Consider the following 27,023-nt stretch of genomic DNA (forward strand, 5'->3'; position numbering starts at 1 on the left):
GAAATATTTGAAATTGACATTGGTCAACCAAGACCACCAACCCATCTTCTCAAAACATCAATATTTTGGTGGTTTTATAATTTGTTTTGTCTTTTTAGGTTATAATTTCAGAATTCATTCAGTTTCAGAATGTCTTCAAGCGAAAAGTTAAAAAATAAGTTACATAGTGCATTAAAACTTAGCGGTTTTAGTGTCAGACGGTATGTATACTTATTTTTTCTTAATTAAAATATCACTAACAATTTTTAGCGAATTTTGTGCATTAATAATTGACAAGTGTTCGAGAGAAGGGGTTGAATTAGACAAAGATTCAACTTTTAACAACATTGTTAAGGATATATGCAATAGTTTGGAAACGCAGTGCCTATCAGATAGGAGTATTGAAAGGGAACATATAGATCGTGCAATTGAAGTATATGTTCATGAATTACAATTTAAATTAATATTAAATTACCTGTTTATTTATTTTAGGTTTGCTTACATTCAGGATATGATCGTCATGAAACAGTGTTTAATGTAATAAATGCCTTTGACTTTCCTAAACTTAAATACAATCCAGACAGAAAAATGTATTTTATCGATAACGCTAAATCAAAAATGTTGGCCAGTGCAGATGTAAAAGCAAAAATGTTTTTAGAGAGATATTCTACAATCCTGCAAAGAACAAAAAGAAATTTTTTACACAAAATCTCGGACAGTGGAAGGGACCAGTTAAAATTACAGACTGTTGATTATTTATTAACATTGTCTTATGTTACTTTAGACCGTACTCTAATATTAGGCTCTATACTGCAAGTAACTGAAGGAAAATATTATTTAGAAGACCCAACTGGTATAGTCCAACTAGATTTAACCCATGCTAAGTTAGTATTAACTATTTTTCAATCAGCTACTTTAATATTTGGTATATTTATTTTGGTTTTAAATGAGGAGTGATAAACTATTTCAGGTACCATGGAGGATTTTTTGTCGAAAATATTTTTGTACTTGTTAATGGTTATTATGAGGATAAGATTTTACATGTATCAACAATAGTTTTACCTCCTGGAGAAGAATATAAAGATTCAAGGTAGGTTATTTATTAAACATTTTTATTACATTTTTTTTTAAAATTTGGAATATAGTATTGATTTTATCATTTTAGACATTCTTTCGGAAACATAAACTATTTTGGTGGCTTATCGAGTGTCCCACTGAAGGATTCTCAGAGATTGAAAGAGCACCTAATCAGGAATAAAAGTGAAATGATTATGTTTTTTTCTGATGTATGGTTTGACCACCCTTTGGTAAGTTGTTTTATTGCTATTTTTTTTTAATTCGCACCGTGCGTATAATCTTCACAATGTAAAACGCACAGTCTATGGTGGCCTTTAGCATGTACAAATTTACCAATGTCCTTAGGTAATTACCTTCTTCTTCTTCTCAATTGATGGCCTAACATTTATATGTATTTGGCCAGGTTCACACTTTATTCTATAACACATTCTCGGAGGATGATATACAGGGTGGTATGTCTGGAAGTTCCCATGTCCTCAGAGATTTAACTTTCTTCAGATTTGTGTTCGGATTTTCGCCGAAAGGGGTTAGTAAGACAGATAGCACAACAAAGGAAAGACTCTTCTCGGTCTGGGGCAACTGCGGAGCATTACACACCTGAAATGTTGCCTCGGTTTAAGAATCCCAGGACATGAATAGAGGGGTTTTGCATTTTTTGTCAAGTAATTACCTGTGTCCTGTGTTCTATGATATTGACATTGCAATCAGTAAACAACCAATGAGAATTAAGAAAATATTATGTTATACTTGGCTTACTGATTGTAATCAGTGTAGACTAAGGATAGATAGAGAAAGATGTAGTTTGGGTACTATATTTCTTTCTCGCACAGGCATGTAATTGGCTAACGGAACTCCTTCCTCAACGATTACAGAAAGAGAAGGAGCGAGTACTCAAATTATCGCTTTTTCTCTCCACAGTGTCTACACTTTTTAACACGCGGTGTTTCTTGTACAAGTCTTAGGGCCTTTCGATTTGGCAAAAATAGAAGCTATTAGTAACTAATAGGAACTTAGAGTTACTCTGAACTGATATTAGTTGCTAATAGGTACTATTTTTGCCAAAACGAAAGCCCCCCTTGTTGGCCTTGTTCTATGGTTTATATCACAGATCAAGAAAAGACATTCTTGATCTGTGGTTTATGTGTATGTCAGTTGTCAACCATATGTCAAAATAAAATCAACAAACAGGAAAATTTAGTTGTGTTGATTTGAATTTATTATGGAAACGAAGAAATTAAACAAATTCGACGTTAAAGATTTCATCAAGGAAAATTCCGGAGGGCCCAGATTACAGTCGCTGCGACTGCCTCGCGATCTAAGCCTCGGTGGAAGTAAGTTACCAAAAAAAATATACAAACCCAATTTAAATGTTGTTAGGAACAAAGAGAAAACAAAAGAGGTTTCCAAGAGAGATAAAGCGGCTAGAGAAAATCGTCAGTCTCAAAATATACAAAAACATAGATTTGTACAATCTACCGGAGTATTTTCAGAAGGTATTGGTGATTTAAATAGGATTCCAGAAAAAAAGGTTTATGTAAAGGACGTTGAAAAACCTCATATAAATGTAAATAAGACTCCTCCGGTGCCCAAAGAAGCAGAAAAAGAAATTCCAAATTATTTGTTTAAATTTGATGAAGCAAGTGACGAGGATGACTCTAAAGAGAGTAATCCTGCTTTTGCACCGATAAATTGGAACTCGCAAGATTTATTAAAAGAAACACTAAAAGATGAAGTTAAAAATGAACTTACAGACTTTTCAAGTAATTTCCAGTGCCAGAATACCAATCAAGAAATCTCTAATAAGAACCCTACAGTCACATTGTGGCAGTTACCGGATTCTTTGGGGATGCAAAGTAAAACAGAGAAAAAGGTTGTAGATTGTAAGTTGACGGATTTACCAGAAGGAAAAATAGGAAAACTTTGTGTTCGAAGATCTGGAAAACTCGACGTTTATATTGGAAGCATCAAATATGAACTCGAACCATCCGAACTTGAAACATTTACAGAGGATGTAGTTTCAATAAATGTTGAAAATACAGACGGATCTGTAGCGACAGTTCTAAACAAAATCCAGAATAGGTTTTTGTTAAATCCGTCGTGGCATAGTCTTTTAAAATAGTTATTGGAACATTATTTTTCTAATAAGATATAGAAGAAACACATATCGACTGCATATATTCTTAATTTGTTTTAGTATATTTTTATTTAATTTTTGTTGTAATGTACAAATTTTATACATAGATAATATAATGTACAAATAGAAATATGTATAGAATAATAATTATTTTAATAAAAAGATTTTTTATATAACTAAATTTTTTTGATTACATATTTTTCTCAAATTTTCTGCTCAAAAATCTTATTTAACTTGTAGTGATATGCAATGCTAATTCCAAATTAGTAAGCGAAAAATATTACACCTTCCATACATTCAAAAATAAATGTTATTGCACTATCAGGCAGGTCTCCAACCAGACGAGGCTTTAAATGTAGTTTTCAATTCAAAGAACTGCAAGGACCGTTGGGAGGAAATTTTTGCTAAAAATAGTTGAGTTTATAGTGAATATACAGATTTTATCCTTGAACATACTGGAAATTAGGAATACTACTGATATTTTGGAAGTATGGACGCTCAAGGCTCGACATCGATATATAGGGTGTTCCTAAATAAGTGTCGCAACGGAAAACTGTAAATTCCTCTTGAAAAAAGAAACATAATTTTCCTCTTCCATTTTTCTCTCCGGGCTTTCGTTTTCGAGATACACGGTGTCAAAACTTTAATTTTTTTTTAGTTTTTCGCCATTATCTTAGGAATCGTTTGAACTACAGGACTGAGCTTTTGTACACACATTACCACTATTAGTAGCTACTTTTTCGCACCCTTCTCGAATTCATTGGACGTGCCAGTGGTGGAGATTTTAAGGTATCGTAAGGGTTTTCCCCCCCTAAATTTTACGCCACTGGAAAAATTGACTTTTGACAGCAAATTCTAAAGCGCCAATGAATTTTACACAATAAGAGTTCTCTTGGTTCATTGCTCTAAAGTCAACCGTTTTCAAGAAAAATGACTTTTTATGAACAAAAGCAAACATTTTGCTAACGTTTCGAAAATTTTTTACATTTTGCATTTTGCATTTTGAACATTTTGCAAGTGCAAGTAACTGAACAGAACATCCGGAGAACGAAATGCATCGTTTATGAAATCCATGTCAATACTATCGAAAAGTTGACCGATAGAGGTGAAGCCGCAGCGGCAGAAAGAAACATGATTAGAAGATGTAATGCGTGCATTCAAGCCAACGGACGTAATTTTGAACAGTTTCTGTAAATTTTACTCGCCAAATTGATAAAAAAAAGTTAAAATCCTATCTGTTGTTAAATTTCGTTAAAATTGTTAATTATTACTACCTATTTTTTGAATTACAAAAGATTTTCGAAACGTTAGCAAAATGTTTGCTTTTGTTCATAAAAAGTCATTTTTCTTGAAAACGGTTGACTTTAGAGCAATGAACCAAGAGAACTCTTATTGTGTAAAATTCATTGGCGCTTTAGAATTTGCTGTCAAAAGTCAATTTTTCCAGTGGCGTAAAATTTAGGGGGGGAAAAACCCTTACGATACCTTAAAATCTCCACCACTGGCACGTCCAATGAATTCGAGAAGGGTGCGAAAAAGTAGCTATTAATAGTGCTAATGTGTGTACAAAAGCTCAGTCCTGTAGTTCAAACGATTCCCAAGATATTGGCGAAAAACTAAAAAAAAAATAAAGTTTTGACACCGTGTATCTCGAAAATGAAAGCCCGGAGAGAAAAATGGAAGAGGAAAAGAATGTTTCTTTTTTCAAGAGGAATTTACAGTTTTCCGTTGCGACACTTATTTAGGAACACCATGTATAATCTGCATATGGATACTTTTAATAACAAAAGTATTCTTGAACGACTTTTATATTTAATGATTTTCTGATCACCTTGTACATGCAAGATGAAAGTTCTCCATGCCAACCGCATTTTAAAGACGAGCAAAAATTTTAATCAAGAATCCACTCTAACCGTAGACATACTGTACATTGTCTAAATATGGAAATATTTACATAAACATGTTTTGAATAATTTCTTTTTTTTGCATATAAAATAAGGACCTAAACGATATTGTACAATGAATTTCAGATATTTGAAAAATTAGAGTATCTGTTTGAGGGAATACAGGCTTCCCCACCGATAGCCTTCGTTTTTATGGGAAATTTCATGTCGGAATCACATGGTAGTGAAGTGATGGATACTTTAAAAAAATTATTCAAAAAATTAGCAGAGATGATATCGAAATTTCCAAATATCGTTAATGTAAGTCAGTTTGTCTTTGTACCAGGTTTGATTGATCCATGTACACCTCATCTTGTACCAAGGTATGTATTTATACATTTTAATTGTGTATACTGTATATTTTTTAGTTTTTAGATTACCATTGCCTAAGTACGTAACTAGTGACTTTAGTAAGATGGTACCAAAATCCATATTTGCTACAAACCCGTGTAGATTACAATATTGCACAAAAGAGATAGTATTATTCAGAGCAGATATTGTACCTAAATTACTACAAGCAACTTTGTACAAACCCGCGAAAGATGAAATAGCTGACTGTGTAGGTATTTCACGAATAACTTGAATACGCACTTGAAGAGATAACAATTTCTTATAGGTTGTAAGGACTGTGATCAATCAAGGACATCTAAGTCCTTTATCTTTAAATTCTCTGACTGTCCATTGGGATTTTGACTACTGCTTAAGATTATATCCCCTGCCAGATCTAATCGTTATTGGTGACAAATCCGAGGCTTATCAAGGAAAACATAAAGGATGTCATGTTGTTAATCCTGTGAGTAATTTACTTTGTCTAATTACCTATGGTAGTTATAAATTCATTACTTTTATTTTAGGGATCTTTCTGTGAGAGTGGTTTTCAATTTAAATCATACACACCTTTTACGGATTCATTGGATGATTGTGAATTGTAATTTATACTTTTATACGTTTAAATAAAACTAACAGGATTTATATTTTTTTGATAGGACCAGTATATATTCACAAAAATAACTTTAAGAAGCAGGTATAGTCTTTCGGAAGTCAGTTGAATATGTAAAAAAACGCCTGACAATAAAATTTAATGACTCATAGGCGTCCCTAAAAAAGTTTTATGCTAAATGTAAAAAATTATAAGTTGTATATAATAGCTTTGTTCCTAGTAGAATCCAAAACAGTTTCCAACAGTCAGACGCATGCGCATATGGATATAAAGCTTACATAAGGTTCAAAATTCATTGTTTTGAAGCAAATGCGATTGCGTCGGACTGTTGGAAACTAATTCTAATGCACTTGGAACAAAGCTAATGTGTAGAAAATTTCTATTATATGTTCATTTAGCCAACTACATATTTACATAAATATTTATGTCCTCAAACAATTTTATTATATTGATGGTAAATTTCGTTTTGTTTTGTTTGAAAAGGTCTCCAAAATGCCATGTTATAATAATATTATTTCTCCATTTTGCAATTGTAATGTTAATGATTAATAGAAGGTGCCTATAAAAAATTAAAATTACCTGAATCACACCAAATTCCGCATTGCTGCACTGCACTGCTGAGCAATTGGTCAACAGCTGAGATTTATTGCCCAGTGGTCTAATGCAGTTCTGTTAGATTTCGTTTGCCCACGCTCCCATTCTTCAACTGGACATATACATTTCTACCACCTCCATGTTTGGTTCGACCAGACCTGCATATGGGTATGGTTAAATAAATATGGAAACATGTTTTTCAAATATTTCAATGCCGAGTTGCTGCATCAGTCAATAGATGGCGTAACTTATGCAATATCGCATTGGACACTTCTTTAACTATATTAACGATAAAAATTTAACTTTTCCTGTTTAATTTAAAGAAATGTGCTGCTGAAAGTCATCAATGAGTGAATATTGGTTTTCACATTTTAGAAGTGGTGACAAAGAACTCCTTGGTCAACCGAAAATGTTCGAAGTTGTGGAATTTGAAGCATTACTTGACAGTCCTAGTACAAATATTTTGTACTTTTTTATAGATATTTATAATTATACATGAATAGGACTCTGTAACTATAAAGTTCTTAGAATGCACTGAAATATTTTCTAAATGCATTTTTGTGTAAGCAATATTTTGTTACATATTCTATGATTTCATACATTTGTACAAAAGGTTGTTTAAGCTAACCATAAAAGTATACTTAATATTAACACTGAAATTAGCCATATACAGGGTGTCACACTTAAATGTGATACAAGCCTGTAGCTTCTTTGTTTTTTGACCGATTTCAAATTTTTTTTATTAGAATGTAGTATAAAAAGAACTAACTGTAAAGATGCTGTTTTTATTAATGCAATTCACTGCCAACTAGGACGCGTTTTTTTGACGTCAAAACAGCTAATTGGTATTAGCGATTTTAAAAGCGAAACATTATGTATTCTCATTCATTATCACCAAGTTTCATCAAATTCGATACATTTTCAGACGAGCACTAGTTGGCCGTGTATTGCATTAATAAAAAGAACAGCAGAATCACACTCAGATAGTTTTTTTTACCCAACATTTCATAAAAAAAAATAATAATCGGCCAAAAAATAAAGAAGTTGCAGGCTTATATCATATTTAAGCGCGACACCCTGTATAATAATTTATTTTTTGACACAGCATTGATTACTGATTAGCAAAACATAGTATTCTTGTTAACAATTACTGATGCCTAAAGAAGTTTGTTTCTTAATTTCATTTATAACATTGATTTGTACAAAAAAGGGTACAATAACCATTAATAAACTAATAAAAGTTCACAAAAAAGGCATGCCAATATAACTTTGTTATTGTTATACTCTAATATTTCGAGTGTACCAGTGGTGATTTATACCCGGTTTGAAAGTGGTCTTTCTCAAATCCAGAGGTAATTATTTAAAGTTTGGTTCAAAGAAAATATTAAAATATGATCTGAATCCACTTTGTTATATGTTCAATGTACAAAAAGAGTATAATTCTCTTTTTAATAGTCTTTTCGTGCAGTTCAAAGTGGAATCAGCAACCACTTCAGAATCTTTATTCATTCCTTAGAAAAATTGGAATTCTATGAATTTTTTTCAGCGCCTTCAGTTAAATGCAGTCATCAGAAGTAATTCTGAATCCAATTGGACTATTAAATTCACTTAACCAACCTAGTTTATCGGAAAACTCACTTGGCGATATAAATATTACGGTTGAAGTGAATACAGTTCCACTTACAAAAGATTGCTGGATATGTTACGATAGAGATAAAAAAGATGCACTCATCGAACCATGCCTTTGTAAAGGAGATGTATCCAGCGTTCATCACCAGTGCCTTACAAGGTATAAATAGAGTTCTTTCATTAATTATTACTTATTAGTGTAACACGCAAAAGTTATACAGTAACGAAAATGATAAAATGTTGTGCATTTTCTTGCTCGTAACTCATTTGTATGACTTACGACTTCAGTCACGTAATTATCGATACAAATTTATTACATACAAAGCCCTAAAAGCCTCGTTCAAGTAAAGGTGATTGAGTATTTTTTAATACTGTACTTCAGCAATTTTATCCGTTAATTCTAATAAGACAAAATGACATCCTACTCGATTTTTGACTTAAGTCATGGATAATTTCAATTTTAGTGTTGAGCAATGGTGGGAAAGTATTGAATTTTTTTATATACAAGGTAATCTATGTTGCTACACAATCCCAGTTTTTTTCAACTATTAACAAATGGCACGTACTGCATTTTATTACCGTGGGAAACGGCAGTTACAATCACAATGGCTGCATTGTGACTGTAGTTATGATTATGATTGATTAGTACATTCTTGGAATTTAAAAAATGATTGATTGTTAGAATTAGAAGAATTATATTATCAATCAATAATAAAAAATTACATGGAGCTTGTTGCTTTTATACTTAACGGGATGGAAAATAATAGTTTTTTAAGAAAATTTTGTCACTGTTGAATAATTTATTATTGATGTAATCAACAGATTTGCTTGGTTTTGCTCTATGAACATAGGTCCAGAAAGCCACCGTTTATGAGATATAGGGTGTTGAAATTAACAAAAATAAAACAATTTTTTTAAATAACTGGAAAACCGCTTCATCAAATTTAGCCAAATTTGGTACACTTTTTTTCAAATATTTCTCCTAGTTCTGTATGCACACAGTCTAAATTCAAAAACCAGTGGCGGAGAAACAAGGATATTGTTTCCTTATTGAAAGTAACACTTCTACGCCACTGAATTAATTGATAATATGAATACATTTTATAACGGTCTGAAACATTCCGGATGTAAAAACATTCTATTTTTGTCGAAAAATGAATCGTTTATGAATTATGAGATATATAAGTAAACAAAGCATTGAAATATGGAAAAATAAAATAAATTTGGGTGGTCCAGAGTTTAATAGACAAACTTCGGGAAAATACCAAATAATTAACATCACTTTGCTTTATGAACAGAGGTGCAGAAAGCCACTGTTTATGAGATACAAGATGTTGAAATTAACAAAAACAAAACAATTTTTTTAAATATCTAGAAAACCGCTTCATCAAATTTATTCAAATTTGGTACACAGTAAAGTTAAATGAAAAACAAATTAATTAAATCAATTGCTCAAAATGTCTACATGTCAATGAATTTTTGGCATCTTTTGGTTATAGAATTCACAGCAGCTCTGATTAAAACTGGATTTTGCTTCAAATTAGTGCAGGCCTTTGCACTAGCTGGTCTCTATGCGCTATAGCAACAGCATAGGTAAACCTCATTTTTTAGTTTGCTCCAAATAAAATAATCTAAAATATTTAGATTAGGTGATCTAAGTGGCCAAAGTATGAGATCATTCTGACCAATACATCTGTTTTGGTAGTGGTTTGTCAGTCTTTCACGAACTTACCTGGCCAAAATATGCTGGGGTCCCGTCCATTTGAAACCAGTTTCCAATTCGTTGGTCCAAAGGTATGTCCTTCATTAACTAGAAGAGGCTATTTTACTTTAAATAAGGAAACGATATCTTTGTTTCTCCGCCACTGGTTTTTGAATTTGGACTGTGTGCATACAGAACTAGGAGAAATATTTAAAAAAACCTTTCCACTAAAATGCTAAATCAAGGCCTACTTTATGAAACTTTTTGCCTAACCAAAATAGTCACACTGAAAACAGTAAAAAAAAAAATATAAATTTATTAAAAAGTAGAGATGTGCCGCGGACATGTCAGCTGAACATGTCCATCATTTGTTGCATTCATAATTCCTGCAAAAAATTTTTGAGGATGGTATATGTAGAATTAAAGATATTTAGCCATTTTCTTGTAATTTTGTTGGTAATTGTTTAACTGAAACTGACATTTTAAAAATATGTCGATATTTTATTATTTTTGGCAAAGTTAACGATTAGTAAATAGTAATCAGTTGATTCTTAATTTAATATTTAATACACAAATAGTTTATAAATGAAGTATGACGCCAAAATCAACAGTTTGGTTATATTTTTCCGAATTGAGTAAAAATCATTATAAAAGTAACTTGTGCTCAAAAACAATTTTTAAGAATTCCAGTAGGATGGAAAAACATTTAAATAAGTGTATTGGTTGTCCGGGGAAAATTAGAAACCAGTTTATAAAAAAATCTAATGGTAGGTAATAAATAAAATATATCGACACATATTCATTAGAATAAAATATTTTGCTTTGTGTACCCTCAAGCAGTGAAAACATGACGTCACTCATAGGTGCCTTATTAGATTCAAGTCGGAAGTATTTTTCCCGACTTGTCCGTAACACACTTTTCCGAAAAGTGCCCATCTCTATTAAAAAGTAATATCAATTTTGAAAACGAAAATAGATCATTTTTTAAACGTTTAAGAGTAATTATTTATAATTTTTATTTGTTTTGTCAGTACGAGATTTTTTATTAGGAAAAAACAGTTCCATAAAACCACGACAGTTCCTATTGGGTTTAATTAATATTTAATTGTTTCATAGATGACATAGGTAATACCTTAATAAATAGGAAAAAATAAATATTAATATCAATATACCAAAAACAACTTATTTGTAATTAGATTAGCAGATATACTTTTTAATAAAATCTGTTCAAATAATTATTTCATGAATTTTTTTTATTACATAGGTGGTTAATGCAGGATGCGACCAAGAATAAAATTGCAAGATGTGAGATTTGCAAATGTGAATACAACATATGTAGCGGCGGCAAAGTAAAATGGAAAAATGGATTCACAGTAAATCAACGGAGTATCATAGTTATAGTAGCAACTTGTATGTGTGTAACTGTAGCAGCATGTTGGACGTTAATATATTTTTACAATAATTCTTATGTGCAAATACTCGGCGCTACTATCGGTTTTCTTGCAATATTTGTTGGTTTCAGGTAAGCTTCAGGGAAATTGTGTAGCTGTTTATCAAATGTTTAACGAAAAATAATTTTTGAAGGATTTTCTAAAAACATAGACTCGTAAAAAAGGTTTTTATTCAAGAACGATTACATTATTAAATAGGGAAATAAATGACCCTTTGTTATAACAAATTTTACATTTGGTAGATAATATAAGAAAGTCTTAATTTTACTCGTAACTCATAGTCATGTTCTTATAACTTACAAAAAAAAAAAAACACTTAAATAACAATAATTTATTAAAATGGCAATTATTGACTACTTTCATTTGTTAGAATAACTCATCAAATTTGGTAGAAGTCCTCAAAAGTTTCAGTCTGGTCCAGCCTATTTCACAGAGGGCCAGCCTCCGTTCAAGCACAGACCAATTATTATTTTACAATAAAGCACTAAATATGAGTTTCTTACAGATTCTTGGGACAAAATATCCTACAGGTGTACCAACGTGCAAAAGTTGCAACTTTAAACATTGCCAGTCTGAATATCGACAATAAAACCTAGTCCTCTCCATCTCGAGGATTACTTAAGTACAAAAACTGTAATTAATTCATGAGCAAAATAAAGATATCAGTATCTACTGGGTTTCTATAAATCCCTATGTTTATGACGAAAACTAATTTGTCATGTTGTGGATATTGCACATTGCCTGAAATATGCAATCGATTAGAGGCACTACCAAATTTAATATAACTCTAGTGGTAATATAATGATAATGATAAATTAAAAACAAATCTATAAGAGAAGTGTATACTTTCATTTATATATACAGTGCTAATCATCTACAGATTATATACATGTAGTATTAAAATATATATCGACTTTGTATTTTATCAATACACTTAAATTAAGTAGTTTTAATACCGACTAAACAATACAATGTATGAAACTGAACATGCACAAAAACTATTGGCAATTTTTTTTAAAATATCACACGTCGCCTATCAAACTAACAAATAGTCTTAGATATATAAAAATTCACAGGTATTTACATAGGACGTAATCATAAATAAATGTTCTTCATGTGAACTGTTCATAAACTGTATAACAATTTAATCACTTGTGATTCTTACGTCGACATCATTTCGACTGCGTAGGTAAGGATTTTCCTAGAATTAAAAAGGTCCCATTATATCCAGGTGTTTACCTCTTTGCTATTAAATTTTTAAAGGTTTTGTACATACAGGATGTAACATTAAGATGTCAGTGTTTTTAGTATGTGTTCCTCTGAAATCATTTCAAATATTTGTTGCTATTTTTTTAAAGCACTGTGTTTAGTTTGTAAATATAAGTGTGCCCCGGTGCGGCAGGATATTAAAATTACGAAAACAAAGAATTAAAAAAAAAAAAATTGTTCTCACAACGGAATTTACGAAAATAAACTTATGTCGTGTTTCCAAAAGACAAAAATATGACCTCCATTCACAGTTACACCCTGTATATACACAAAATAATAAAAAGGAGCTAAAATGAGTATGACACAATTCTGTTATCATTTTTATCAAACAAGAATTTTCTAATTAACTGATAATAATTATACTTCATCGAAATTGATTATAACTGGTTTCGCAATATAAATCTAAATAAAAAATAAACACTGACGTTTTATCAGGTTATAAGAAAATAGATATTCAGATATTTGAAGGCTAGTTTAAGGAATAAAAGTAAATTCTTTGGGAAAAAAAATTGTGAAAGAGAATTGAAAATCCAAATTATTAGATTTTAAAAATGTACAATTTTGGAAACTACAACATTCCTCAAAATTCCAGTCTAAACCTGCTACTGTACTATACTATACAGGGTTCATGCAACAAAATTTGGTCATAGATTCTGAAGGCAAATTTAGGGGACCTGTATTTTTTCTTTTTGCCAACTGGCCCGGAAGTCTTTTTTTATATCTCAAAACCATGATGTACGAGAATCACTAAATTTGGTACACAGGGGTTTTATGACATGTGGAATCTCACAGTGCTACGCTTTTTGGCGAGAAACCCCCTTAAGACACTTTTTCGTGGGCCCCCTTGTCTTTGGAACCAGAAAAATTTGGTCGCAAATTTGATTTTTTTTTTTTAATTATTAGTTAGCTAGAAAGCCATTGAATTTAGAAACTTTTTTGTCTCTTGATATTTGTTTTGTAAAACGCAATGTTTTTGAGGAAAATGGCGAATCACGATATGCATTCGATCACATTTTGACATTTTTCTCGAAAGCATTGCGTTTTACGAAAAAAGTATAAAGAGACAAAAAGTTTGTAAATTTAATGGCGTTCTAGTGGACTGATAATTTTTAAGAAATTTAAATATTCCACCAAATTTTTTTGGCTCCAAAGACAAGGGAGCCCACAAAAAATTGTCTTAAGGGGGTTCCCCGCCAAAAAACGTTACACCATCAAATTCCACATGTCATAAAACCCCTGTGTACCAAATTTAATGATTCTCGTACAATACAGAGTTCTGAAATATAAAAAAAAAGATTATTCTTAGGGGCGGACTTCAGGGGGCTGTAACTTCGAAAGAGGGGGGCGCTTGGCAAAAATAAAAAATACGGGTCCCTTAAAGTCCTAAGAATCTGTGACCAAATTTTGTTGCATGAATTTCGGGACACCCTGTATTACCAATTTGTCTATGCAAAATCTTATAACACGACATTATTCTACACCCTTTGACTCGACTTACTGCAACTGTAATTTTTTTTAAATAGTGGTTGTGCAAGTAAAGTTATAATAAAATTGCAGTCCTTTTTCTTGATGTTAAATGAATCAAAAGTACATAGATTCATTGAAATAAATAAAAATATTTGTACTAGGAATACACTTTTAAATTTGGATATAAAATTTAAAAATAAGTAATTCTTTATAGAAATTGGTGCAGGGGGCATTTCGAATGGTGCAGAATAATGTTATTATATTTTGGATAGAATTGATAAAATTTCAAAAATTGTCACCTAAAAAACACGTAGCTAGCTCAAGCCTTGAAACTTTGACGAAGTTATAGTTTTAAAATATTCACGTTTATAATGTTCCATTTAATCAGCAATTTTGTTTTTTACTTATTGCGTACATACACCTATAAATCGGGAAATGCTATAGACAGACATCTTAAATATTCAATATCTTACTTACTCTCTCTTTCGTAGCGCCTAAGTGCTTCTGCTCTTTCCGCAGCATCAAAGTACCAGAGAGTAATAGCGTAACGAGTTTGATACGCTGGTTGTACTTCGTGGGGGTTTCTTCGGTCCGACCAAAAGAATAACAATCTATCAAATAGGGGTTCTATATCTGCAACCTGAAAATAGCACAGGAAATGTTATTCACCACTGTAGGCCAATAATGCATATAATTTACAACAGAATGAAAGAAAATTAGATTTTTGGGATTCAATTCGATTGAAGTTATACATTTTAAGACGTTTTTTACTTACTTTGTCCTCCAGCCATCCCTGTGGGAATATCCGCAAGAGGCCACCATAGGTACGGACGTCCCAGTTGAGATTTAAATAATAAATCGCCGTAATGCACCGCCCATCCCTGTTTGGGTTGTCCACATGTTTGACGTAGTGTGATCCCAGACCAGGGTAACAGGCAATCATCGCCTGCACAATTTAAAGGACTACATTGTATTTTAAATAGGAAATATGCTCAATTTTAATTTAAAACAAATAAATCTAATACTCTAAATCTAAAAAAAAAATATTACAGCAATCTGATTCGATAATATAAAATTCCCTGGTTATATAACTCGATAATGGAAAGAGATTTTTTTGATTCTGTAAAAGCAGATTGTTTCCAAAGGAAACTAGATGGCAGTGGTCAAAAAATTTTTTGTAGAAATTCTGTGTTTTGCCTATATCACCTTTTCTAGTTCAAAAATTTGCTAATTCTTACCACAATCAAATAAAGGTCTCTATGGTAATTTTCAAGTCTAAAATTTGCAATGAATCCCTGCTTAAAACAATAATAAAACTTAAGACTAAAAGGTTTCGAGAGATTGGTTATTAAATTAAAATAGTAAATTTTCAATGGCAATATCTAAGTTTATAATAATAGAAATGTACACCAATCAATAAAAATTTTATACAGATTTAAATTAAATATTCTGTAAAGACTTTTAGTTTAAGTTTTACTGTTTGATATATTAATACAAACCATGGTTAAGCCTCCAAAATTATTTTGAGTTGCCTCAAAAATTATTGAAAATCAAGGAAAGTTCTTTTGACTTCATGCACCTTCAATTTGCTTCGAAAAAATTCTACTTGAAGTTTTATTTCACACCATCAAGGAGCTATATCAATAACTTTTACGGATTCAAAAAATCTCTCCGTTATCACATTATTGGTCTGGGGAGTTTTATATGAATCACTCTGTATAAAGGAGATAATAGCTATTTCAAAGACAAGTGGCTTTTGTATTTTTTTATTCAATAGAACACAAAAATAGAGTTGAAATAACAAGTATCCATAAAACATAAAAATATATAATAAATAATAAATATGTAATATAAACACATGACAAAATAAAAAGGATATTAAAAAAAAGACATCATACAACCTATTTTAACAATATTTTCATTGCCATTAGTTGTGTGGTTAATTAAATTATCAAATAATCTTCCTTCCATGAAATTTTATACTTTTCTACACGGTTTTGTCATTTGTAAATCAGTAATCCTGATGAAATTTGACAATATATTTGAAAGCAACAAAACGAAAGTGAAATTTCAGAATGTTTAGATAATAAAATTAGAAGATAAAATTTTCCCAAGGAAACACCCAGTATGATATCGATCAGGGACCTTTCGGATTCTAACGTCTTGCAAAATTAACCCTATGAAACGACTTAAAGTCGATATAAATAAACTCCAATTTATCAAATTTATCTTTAAACTTCATCATATCAAAGAAGCTTGCAAATATTAAAAAATATATAATATCGCCCTGTATAAATCAGAATTGTTATTGGATTTTTCTGGGATTACAACATTTTGAGCCTACGTGTCGTGAAGCACACTTGAAAAAGGAAATGAGTGGAATGATCAGATGCGTTGAAACAACCGTTTTTTTTGTATTTTCTTATAAAACCGCAATTATAAGTTTATCAAAAAAAAAACTTTGCAAACCAATCCGTCCGCATTTTATAAATAAGAGAAACTCCATATTCAAATTAATTTCAAGGTGTCCCATTGTCTAATATAAATATTTCAAATATCTACACGTACCTACGATTAATTATAAAGTAAAAATAAATTTAAGAGTCAGTTCCGTCAAGACTTAAGCGCAAAAGTAATTTATATTATTTTAATAGTAATGACTTTGATTAAATATGGTTACTGACTTGGTTGTGACAAAAATCTAAATCTTATTTTAAAATTATAATGACTATTCCACTTAAGCCGTAACTATTTTTAAATAGTAACTGTTAATTATACGATGTTATTTTAAGTAACCGAATAAATTAAAAAAAAGTTATTCCTAAAACATGTGACATCACTTCTATGAAGCGATTAGAAACGGGAGAACGAGCATCAATTAAAAATCAGTGCGAAATGCAAATGCCAGTAACCGAGAACACTTCTAACGAGGAGCCTAAAAATAAATCGCTATGTAAATTTTCCCACACATAAAAAAATATAAATAAACAAGGGTATACATGGTGCTATATACCAATTATCAATGTTAGTAAATATACGATGTCCCTATCATTTGTTATATTTTTGACTGGCGCGCTGTTCATTGTCACGTAGACCAAAAATAATAAAATACTACACACACGTAGTAGCAACACGTTTACACACACACCTTGTGTATGCTTTCAGCTCCACTTTAAATCAACATTTGTATGGACGTCTATTCATGGCTTTGCCTACGTGACGACAGCTACATCCAAGTCACTTTTTATTTATTACAATTTGGACAAAAAAAAAACGTGAGTGCACTTCTAGCGATGGGTACGATTAATTGTAGTTAAAAATATTTAAGGCGTGTTCCGACATCGAGTAACTTCCCCTGAATCATATTTCATGATTCCAGCTGGAGCTGAACATTTAATCCACCATTAAAAATGAAAAGCAGGAGGAAAATCGGTTTTGTTTTCTATTTGTGATCACTGATCATTGTCTATTTTGTTACTTATACATTTACGTTTTATACAATGTAGAGGTATTACTGTTGACTTTATCGCTAGTGCCTATAATTACATATTCCACTTTTTTTCTCATAAAATTAATGTTCAAAGCACACAACTAAGATTATAATATAATCTTAGACATTATCTAATATTTGGAATGGGAAAACCAAATTAACGTATACAATTATATTGTTATGGTTCAGCAATTCTTAATTAATTGATGCAGATGCAAGAGATACGTGTTTATTTTCTTACAAACTATTTCATCTGCATCGATTAATTAGAACTTCATTATGCAACACTTACCCTTTCCCGTCCAAATTCCCATACATTATCATTTACAAGAAACGTACCTACATACAATACTTAATGCTATCTCGTACGTGCCGGAGTAAGCATAAAGATTAGTTAATTAAAATGGCGAGACAGATAAAAAATAAAACAATACATCATAATTTAGATAAAATCATCTAAGGGAACTTTCTATAAACAAACGGTACAGAACCGTACTGCGATAAAAGGTAGAGTAGCGAAATTCGTGCAATGTGGAAAATATTTTAGCATCGGTTTTAGCGTTAAAAATAAAAGGTAGGTACACGTTTAAAACAGCGTATTATTAGCCAGAGGTGAATATGACTTATGTAAACATTATGTCAGTTTCCCATGCGGTTTTAACGAGAAATAGCATTTAATGTTTTCAAAGAAATATTGTAATATAAATATTATTTTGTGGTTTGAAAGTCATTAAAAGTACACGTATTCGCTTATAAACCAATATTTTCAAAAGGTATGTCGTAGATTTAAATTTATAAATAAGAAATTTGAGGCGTATCAGTATCGCGCTTATTAGAATACTTTCTACAGCCGAGATTTCGATTTTTACATCGACCTTGATCAAGATTCAGTCTTCAAAAGTGAAAATAAGTTTGACTTCTCAGATAACGTGAAAACAATCTATACAGAGGCACCAAGACCAAACAATACTTATTCGCAGAAAACGATAATTGTCAATTGACTTTGGTAAATGCAAAATCATTAAAAATTTATTAGTAAGACGGCAACAATTTTACTTAAATACATAATTTGCTACAGCGCTACTGCACTCTGTTGGAGAAATATTGTTTTATTATAACAACACATATCTACATTACATTAGAAAATAATTAATCAACAGATAATACTCAATAAAACTAATGATTCATACCTGTAATATAAGTGTGCATAATAATAATGTGTAAAATAACTTAAAATAAATTGAGAAACTAAGTAAATCCACTTACAGAAAATCGATTGCTTTATCATTTCATTATCTAATAAAGAATGTTATTTATTTATATCGAAAACAACGCAGTAAATGTGAAAATAAACAAACCACCAAAATTTGTGGTTAAACTGTATCGCAAATAAAATGGAACACCACATTCCAAATTGTATCTATTTGATTCGACAGATATTCGGTTTACGCATGCATGAACTTTGAGATTTACAGTCGTGTATACGAGGTTTGAGCAAAAAGTAACGGGAATTTTCAAATTGCACGTATTGTATCTTGTCAATCCAGCTGATACTTTTTTTTGTATTGGTAGCACTTACATTAGTGACGTTCCTGTCAATTTATAGGCAGCTACTACGCTTAATAGCGATTTCCATTGATGCACTGAGTGCGCATTCAGTGTATATCCATCCTGTATTATCTACAGTGATAATAAGAGATGGAAATATACTCGGTGCACACTCAGTGTGTCAATGGAAATCGCCATGAGTTCGTGTTTAGCGAGCGAATATGTTTTTGTCTGACATTTTGTGTTAAAAACGGAATTAAGTACAGCGAAGTCGTCAAAATATTAAAGAAGGCCTTTGGCGATCATAATATGTCACAACCACGCGTTTAGCAATGGTACAAATGTGGTCTATGGTACAAATGTTTTCAGGAAGGCCAAGAAGACATTGAAGATGACGCGAGATCTGGTCAAATGTGAAGGTCCTTGTAACCGTTTTCTTCGCCTACAATGAAAAAGTTCATCACGAATTTTTAACATTTAACAGTTAAAAACAGTACTACCTACATGTTTTGAGTAGTTTTCGTGAAGCAACCAGGAGAAAACGACACGAAGACAACAGACAATTCGTGGATTTTGCACCAAGACAACGCACCAACGCATGCCGCTTTGCTTATCCGCAATAGATCCTGGCGACACACAACACCGTTGTGATGCCGCAACCACCCTATTCTCCGGACTGACCCTGTGACTTTTTCCTATTTCCCAAACTCAAAAGATACTCAAAGGACAATGTTTTTCAACAATAGATGAGATAAAGGCAAAATCGCAAACCATGCTCAAGACGATACCTAAAGAGGCGTTCAGCCAGTGTTTCTCAAACTGGAAACTACGTTGGCATACGTGTATAATATCACAGGGTGGCTATTTTTTAGGGGATTGGATAAAAATTGAGGATTAAATAAATATTCCCAGTTACTTTTTGATCAAACCTCGTATAGTAGATACAAATAATAGATTAACCCCAATTTAATTTGTTTGCTTCTCCAATATAAAAACCCGAGGCTAAAGCTGAACAAATACGCTATATTTTATCTTTATTTTCAATATAGCAACATTGTAGGGTATGATATAAGTAAACATAAAAAAAAATAAATCAAAGATTTCTCAGATCAAAACAGCAATAATTAACCTAAAGAACTACCAAAACGGTTCCTAAAAAGTTACGAAATTGAAATAAATTTTTTGTTTAATTTTTTATGATAACTCAATCACTTTTTAAGATATTTTTTATGAAATTTGGAACAGGGAGCTTTTGGAATAAGCAAACATGGATATAAGCTTAGTTTTATGTAAAATACAGACGTCGCTTAAACCACCCGAAACAGTGTTTTATTCTTGTTATATCTTTTTTGTTGGCAGAAAATTTGAGAAAACGTAATGTTTTTTGAAATGTCACTTTGTTTCTTGTAAAAACGTATACTGTTGCATTTCGCTTAGACAGTTCCTTACAAAAAAGAATTTTAATTCATTAGTTACGGGCCTTTTTTACAATAAATAAAATGACACCAAAAAGCACAAATAAAAAAAAATAAAAAACAAAAAACTCTTTAAGGTGTTCTCAACAGCCTTTATGTTTTAGGTAAAAAGTAAGCTGATATTCCCTTAAGCCCTGTAACTTTAAGGAAGCATTTTGGTGCCAAATACACCTCATTTGGTTAATAATTGCTTTGTTCTGATCTAACGTAGCTTTGGAGCCATTTTTCAAACCTAATTATGAATCGCCTTGTATACAAATGTTATTGTTGTGACTCTACGAATTGATGAACTTTAAACGAAACACACTAAACTAACAAATTAATCATTTTTATAATAACTATAAAACTATGATATAAATCAGTATTCAATAATGAATACAGGGGTCTAAATTATTTCGATCAAGCTTTTGCAGTTAAAATGAATATGTTAACGCAATAATTATAAATTCTATGTCTATTTAAATTAAATGCACTATTTCCGAGATCACACAAAAGCGATGAAATATTTGGAGAAAAAAATTAAGAGATTCTTCAAGGATGTATCAAATAGATTTCGCGACATTAAATTTTTTTTTTATCATCATTTGTCTGCAAAATTTATTATTTTTTCTAATGAAACTTGCATATTTTACTGAAAACGTATTTAATCGCTCCATCAGTAACAACATGGAACAATAACGAATGTAATGATAACGTACGATGTACTTATTGAAAAACAAAAAATTTATATAGAAAACTGCCTTGAATGCGCACTGATTGCTGGTTTTTTATTTGTAGACTTTGAACGTCTCGGTCTCGGTCTTGGACTTCCGAGATATTTCTTTACATCAACCTTGTGCTTAGGTACTTTACTTAACTATATCCTTACTTAATTAAATCCCAATCGAATGCCTCATACCTTTTTAACCAAACCAAATTTAATTAAATAGCAGCCAAACCTCAGTTGATAAACCTAAAATAGGAAATAAATAGGTACGCATCGTACTGTACAGAGATAATTACCGTCATGGGCGTCGCCAGGGAGGCATGCTGCAAGTTTATGTATAGTTTTAATTCATATAAAAATTAAACCAAAAATAAGTATATTAGGTATTTTTGTTTAGATAATTAAGGCGTTTAGTGTAAAACAGTCAGCTTGAGTCACTTTAGGCCACTTTTGGCCATTGAGTTTTTGCACTAAATTCATCGGTTTAAGCATTCTTGGTATTTCTGAAACCACGATTTCACATAATAATTGTTCAATAAACTGGCTCTCGGCCTCCCCCTAGGAAAATTCCTTCAATGGTATTAAAAGAGGGAAAACTTTTTGTTTTACATTTTATGAAAGAAAAACAATCATTCTTGTTAAATCATTCTATTTTTGTTCAAATGTAATTATTTTAAGTGGGCCAAATACACCCTGTATTAGGAAATGATTAGATTTACCCCTTAACTCCCGTTAATTCGACACCCTACTTCGCAACTTTATTAACAAAGTGCTATAGACAAATGAGTGGTTTTTTTTAGTTGTAGGTCCTGACATTTTTATCATCACCACACTACTCTTTGAAAAGCAATAAGTCACTAGGTATGCGTACTACAAACAGAATAATTAATTGAACATGATTCTAAAAACTCATATTCAATTATAAAACATAGTGAAAACATTAACAATATTAAAAACTCTACATTGTAATAATCTAACACTCCCAATCAATTATTATCGTTATACATTTGTTATTAACAAATAAAAATTCTTGTTAATATTTAAACTGTAAAAAATTTCTTATTCATTCATGTGTCTATTCTAGGTAAAAAGATGTGTTTATTTATCGTTCACTACGTATACCGTGGGTCAAGGTCCATGAACCTTTGTGGATTAGCGGTCAGAAGCGGTCCAAGGGGTTTAAATAATGATTTGAAAATATTTTTTCGGCGTAAATATGGATTTTAATTTTTTTAATAGCGTATTCGTATTCTACTAATTTTTCCCTATCTTCCCTTGACATTATGGCTGAATCACTATATACTGTATACAAGGTGTTCACATATCGTCTTAATATTGCTGTAACAAAAAATTTTCTGCAGAAGTTTTGAGGAACGATTCTATTTAGTTATAAATTAATATAATATGTAAGGAACGAAAAATATATTTTTTGTTTGTGTCTCGGTTTAGGTAAAGTACCTACCTTCCTACAATATACCAAAAAATTTAATTATAAAAAATCGTCTACAATTCAAATTTGGAAGCCATCGGCCTACTTTTACGGTTTCAACTTGACACATGGGCATATATTTTTATTGTGAATAACTTTCCTTAATAAAATTTTTCAACGTGAGACAAATAGATTTTACCTATTTTACCTAGATACATACATAGGAAATATTCTTTTGCGTTTACTGTTTACCCAAAATGCCAGAATTTCAACTTAAACATTTTTTGTTATTCATACCTACAATTAAGATGATATGTGGACATCCTGTACATATTAAATATTGAAAAAGAATTGTTATTTACGTATTTCTTAACTGATACATTATTCAATTTTGAGAATAAAATCACTATGTAGAAACATAACATCGTTTCTTTGTAAAATATACCTGTATATTTTTGCTTACTTAAACATTTTTCTACATTTGATTAAAACTAGATTATTTTTTAAAGAAAATCACTTTTTTCGTAAAATAAATAAAATAGAAGTTTTCCTTTTTCCCCGAGTTTTTCGCCCGTTTGAATTTTATTTTGAAAAAATGTATCATCAAAGATTATTCATACAGATCACGAACATATTCTCTCTATTCTTTTTGTCAAATAAATATTTTAAAATCCGTGTCTATTGTTTTAATCCATTTAATATTTTAATACATATTAAACTTAATATTGGGTAGGTACACAACTTTTCGATTGGCTACGTAATAATTACCTAAAAGATCACCTCTTTCCATATCCAACATTTTTAAATCGATATGTAAAATGTCACGCGAAAGCTGCCTATGTTATAATCTATTGAAATTATGAAAGATCTTTAACAATAAAAGGCCACACCAGGAAATATGTTAAATGTTTTGTATTCAAAACATTTTAAATATCGAAATTTTGTGGGCAGTTACTAGCATGTATCTAAGCATCGGTTTTACAAAACAGAGTTCAATAGAAACAAATGTGTGTAAAAATAGTAAACAAAACCAATTTTGCAACTAAAGGAATTTCTTTCAATTTTTTTTCATTTCGTCACGGGTAAATGCTTATTTACTACCTAGATATTTGAATTTTTTATTATCCCTTTCATTAAATACCAAAGGAGATTCTTTGTCCCAATTAGTACGCACGTTAACATATAACAATATTTTTTTCCGAAGTCTAAAAATAAATATCCATATTTAGGGAAACAATAAGACGAAATGCGTACGTGACTTTCCTCATGCCACAAACCGCCCAGCAAAAGAGAGAGGAAGCGTTGCGCGCTATCGTGTGCAAAAACGAGATGACACACGATCAGATAATTTCGTTACTACCATTGAATGGAACCAGGGAATACCCGTGCTCGCTGGAAATGTTCGACGGCGTACGTTGCCGGCACCTATTTTGTTTACAAACAAAATTGCAGTATAACCACCGATACCACTGGTTTAACTTTCATTGTAATCGAATTACCTATCTGTTAAACTCTTTGTTGCCGCGTCGCCGTCTCTTTAAAGCAATAAACACCGAGCTTTTTTTTATCTTTCTTTCACCGCAGCCATTTAAATATTTAATTAGAATTGTTTTTTTAAGCTATCTTATTTAATCGCCAAGAATCGATACGTCACAATGAATCTCCTATTTTAATTCATCTGCAAATATATTTACTTATTTATCTACACATTTCTATATTTATAATTTTTATCAAAACACTAAATATGTACTTGGGCATATGAACTTTAACATTGGACATACTTTTAGTAAATCTTTGGACAATTCAACTTTTTACCACTAGTGTATATGAATAATTATTAAATTCATAATTATAATTGTTATATGTGCCTAGTTTATGGCTATTTATCAATTTGTGTAGTGGTTTCTCTTTGAACAAATAAATAAATAAATTCAGAAGAAACTAACTAACCAATAAGAAAGTTATTCAGTATGTACCTAGGTATCTATTTTGTTTAAAAACTACAGGTTAGTAAACTTACTTGTTAAATTTTGTTGAGGAAAATACCTATACCAACAAATGAAATAAATTTCCTTGGAGTGTGTCTTGATTACACTATATTATATTTATTTTGCTTTATCAAACTTGATGTTTATGAGAAATCTGGCAAATGTAAGTAATATTTGTAATTATTTTATAGTAATGATGCCTAAACAGATTAAGAAAAATATACTTTTAGCTCAAGTGTCATTTTTGCTTTTAAAAAATTATTTAGAAAATTAAACAAATAAATATTTAATTATCCACAATATATAGAAGAGTTAATGTGATAATTACCTAAATTTTGAAGGAAATTTTTAACCATTTCTCTCAGAGCATTTATTTTTTTAAATTTAGTTTTAAAAAAACGTTAAATGACCTATATTTTTATAATGGTCATAAAAAATTGGTGCATTTGATCTTTTCCTTTTTTTTTTTGAAGATAGAAAATAAACGATATTATTCTGATTAGAGATGAGAGACATGTAATATTTTAAATAAATATATTTTATTCTTATATTATATACCATATTTACAAAATGTGACAAAAATATATTGGTATTTACATATAGACGATTTCATTGACATAAAAATAAAAATCACTTATTTATTGCGCATTTTTTCCAAATTATTTAATATGTTAGGTATATCTGGAAAAAATCAAATCAGAGGTACTGTACGAGTATAAAGCTGTAAAATTGAAATGTAGGTACTTAACAAATTATAAAATTGCGCTACAGTTGTAAATAAAGATATATCTAAAATCAATGAAAAACAAGTATCTAATCAGATAACCTACAAACTTAAAATTATATTTTCAAAAGTTAGATCTCTATGAAGATGAATTGCGTAGATAATGAGTTACATTTATACATGTAGGTAAAACTGAGGCAATAAATTTTCAGTAACATCTGTTCAACAAAATCTTACCTTAGTTCTACCATTAATGTTATATTGTCCCAGTTTCCCATTATTGGCCATTCGATTAGCTCTCATAATGACAGCATCCACTTGACTTATAAGAAAACCAATATTTGCACAATAAGGCTCCTTGCCGTCCACCCAGTAAATCTGATCACTCCTTATCGTTTTTGGATCCTCTTTATTTCCTTTTGACGAAACTAACTGTCCATCACGGAATACACCCTTCGCTTGTATTTCTAACACTTCCGAAAGTATTACCTTACCTCTCTCAGCACCAATGAAATTGTCTAATACACATACACCGTAGTTAGTCAAATCATGGACAACACTTCGACACATTTCTTCCAAGTAATCGTCATGAAAATTATTTTGAAACGGAGGCATGCCAGAATTTAAATTTATTTCTGGAAAGTCTTTGATATTTTTTCTCTTGGATTGGACAATATTTTCTCCGCTTATAGGCATCACAGACCTATCTGACACTAACGATTTTTCAGTCGTGGATTTCTCATCCAAAAAATTGTTATTTGGGGACAAGTTTTCACCCAGAGAACTTAGTATTTCGTTTTCTGAACTCCCCTCACTAGGTAGTACAGTAGACGTTTGATTACTCACTATATGGCCGTATTTTTTTTCTACAGAATCAACTTTTTGAGACTTCGAACACGTACCTTTGTGTTTTTTCCAATCTTGCTTCTGATGATCTTTAGAACAATAAAAAGTTATTTTACAACGAGCACAACGTAATAAGTTTTCGCTAATACCACATACACCACATTTATTTATTGCCGCTCCAGCAGCATCTAACGCACTCATTTTATTTGAAAAGTATTTGTAGAACTAACATGAACGAAATTATTTTCCACCGACAGGGGGCCGCACCTGCAAGAAATCAGCTGTTAATTGCGATGTTGCAAAAGTAATGGATATAAATGCAAATTTCAGACAAACACAACCATATTTTTACCTGACGAGTCAACTTTTTATCACGAATTTATCCATTTGATAACTACTTTCTCTAGATATAAATAACTTTGAAAGAGCTACACGATTCTCTTTGATTTCACGTTTTTGGGTGCATAATTCGCAATTCACTTATTGACTATGACATCTTTTTAACACATCTTATCTTTTTATTGCTCCCACACATTTAAAAAACTACTTTGTGGTGCTCTTTCTACGTTTTTTTTTTATTTTAGAGTGAGAGAGATGGATAAACTACGTTACATCCAGATGTGAATTTGTAA

At 30.9% G+C, this 27,023-nt stretch overlaps 3 protein-coding genes across 3 annotated transcripts; 2 read left to right on the top strand and 1 right to left on the bottom strand.

The window, feature by feature from the left end:
- Positions 1 to 89: 89 nt before the first annotated feature.
- On the top strand, positions 90 to 11,762 carry LOC108917528 (DNA polymerase epsilon subunit 2). The gene is made up of 11 exons (XM_018724169.1): positions 90 to 200; positions 250 to 412; positions 472 to 863; positions 950 to 1,069; positions 1,145 to 1,286; positions 5,221 to 5,456; positions 5,509 to 5,692; positions 5,750 to 5,926; positions 5,988 to 6,157; positions 8,214 to 8,456; positions 11,263 to 11,762. Exons 1-9 carry the CDS (start codon positions 130 to 132, stop codon positions 6,063 to 6,065), a joined length of 1,563 nt encoding a protein of 520 aa, XP_018579685.1. The 5' UTR covers positions 90 to 129; the 3' UTR covers positions 6,066 to 6,157; positions 8,214 to 8,456; positions 11,263 to 11,762.
- LOC108917530 (DNA-directed RNA polymerase III subunit RPC4-like) lies at positions 2,223 to 3,279 on the top strand. Its single transcript, XM_018724171.1, has one exon. The coding sequence runs from the start codon at positions 2,276 to 2,278 to the stop codon at positions 3,173 to 3,175; it is 900 nt and encodes a 299-aa protein (XP_018579687.1). The 5' UTR covers positions 2,223 to 2,275; the 3' UTR covers positions 3,176 to 3,279.
- Positions 11,602 to 26,859, bottom strand: LOC108917529 (egl nine homolog 3). The gene is made up of 5 exons (XM_018724170.1): positions 26,744 to 26,859; positions 25,783 to 26,658; positions 14,961 to 15,131; positions 14,663 to 14,825; positions 11,602 to 12,650 (listed from the first exon to the last, which is right to left on the bottom strand). The coding sequence occupies exons 2-5, from the start codon at positions 26,590 to 26,592 to the stop codon at positions 12,622 to 12,624; spliced, it is 1,173 nt and encodes a 390-aa protein (XP_018579686.1). The 5' UTR covers positions 26,593 to 26,658; positions 26,744 to 26,859; the 3' UTR covers positions 11,602 to 12,621.
- Between the last annotated feature and the right edge of the window lie 164 nt (positions 26,860 to 27,023).

The sequence above is a fragment of the Anoplophora glabripennis genome, unplaced genomic scaffold, assembly GCF_000390285.2.
Source record: "Anoplophora glabripennis isolate ALB-LARVAE unplaced genomic scaffold, Agla_2.0 scaffold57, whole genome shotgun sequence".
Lineage (NCBI taxonomy): Eukaryota > Metazoa > Arthropoda > Insecta > Coleoptera > Cerambycidae > Anoplophora > Anoplophora glabripennis.

Excerpts from the sequence above, each read along its gene's own strand:
- LOC108917530 (XM_018724171.1), top strand. The coding sequence starts at position 2,276 with ATGGAAACGAAGAAATTAAACAAATTCGACGTTAAAGATTTCATCAAG.
- LOC108917529 (XM_018724170.1), bottom strand. The coding sequence starts at position 26,592 with ATGAGTGCGTTAGATGCTGCTGGAGCGGCAATAAATAAATGTGGTGTA. Across the intron at positions 15,132-25,782 it reads ACATTAATGGTAGAACTAAG|GCGATGATTGCCTGTTACCC; the intron begins GTAAGATTTTGT and ends TAAATTGTGCAG. Across the intron at positions 14,826-14,960 it reads AGGGATGGCTGGAGGACAAA|GTTGCAGATATAGAACCCCT; the intron begins GTAAGTAAAAAA and ends TGCTATTTTCAG.
- LOC108917528 (XM_018724169.1), top strand. The coding sequence starts at position 130 with ATGTCTTCAAGCGAAAAGTTAAAAAATAAGTTACATAGTGCATTAAAA. Across the intron at positions 201-249 it reads AGCGGTTTTAGTGTCAGACG|CGAATTTTGTGCATTAATAA; the intron begins GTATGTATACTT and ends AACAATTTTTAG. Across the intron at positions 1,070-1,144 it reads GAAGAATATAAAGATTCAAG|ACATTCTTTCGGAAACATAA; the intron begins GTAGGTTATTTA and ends TTATCATTTTAG.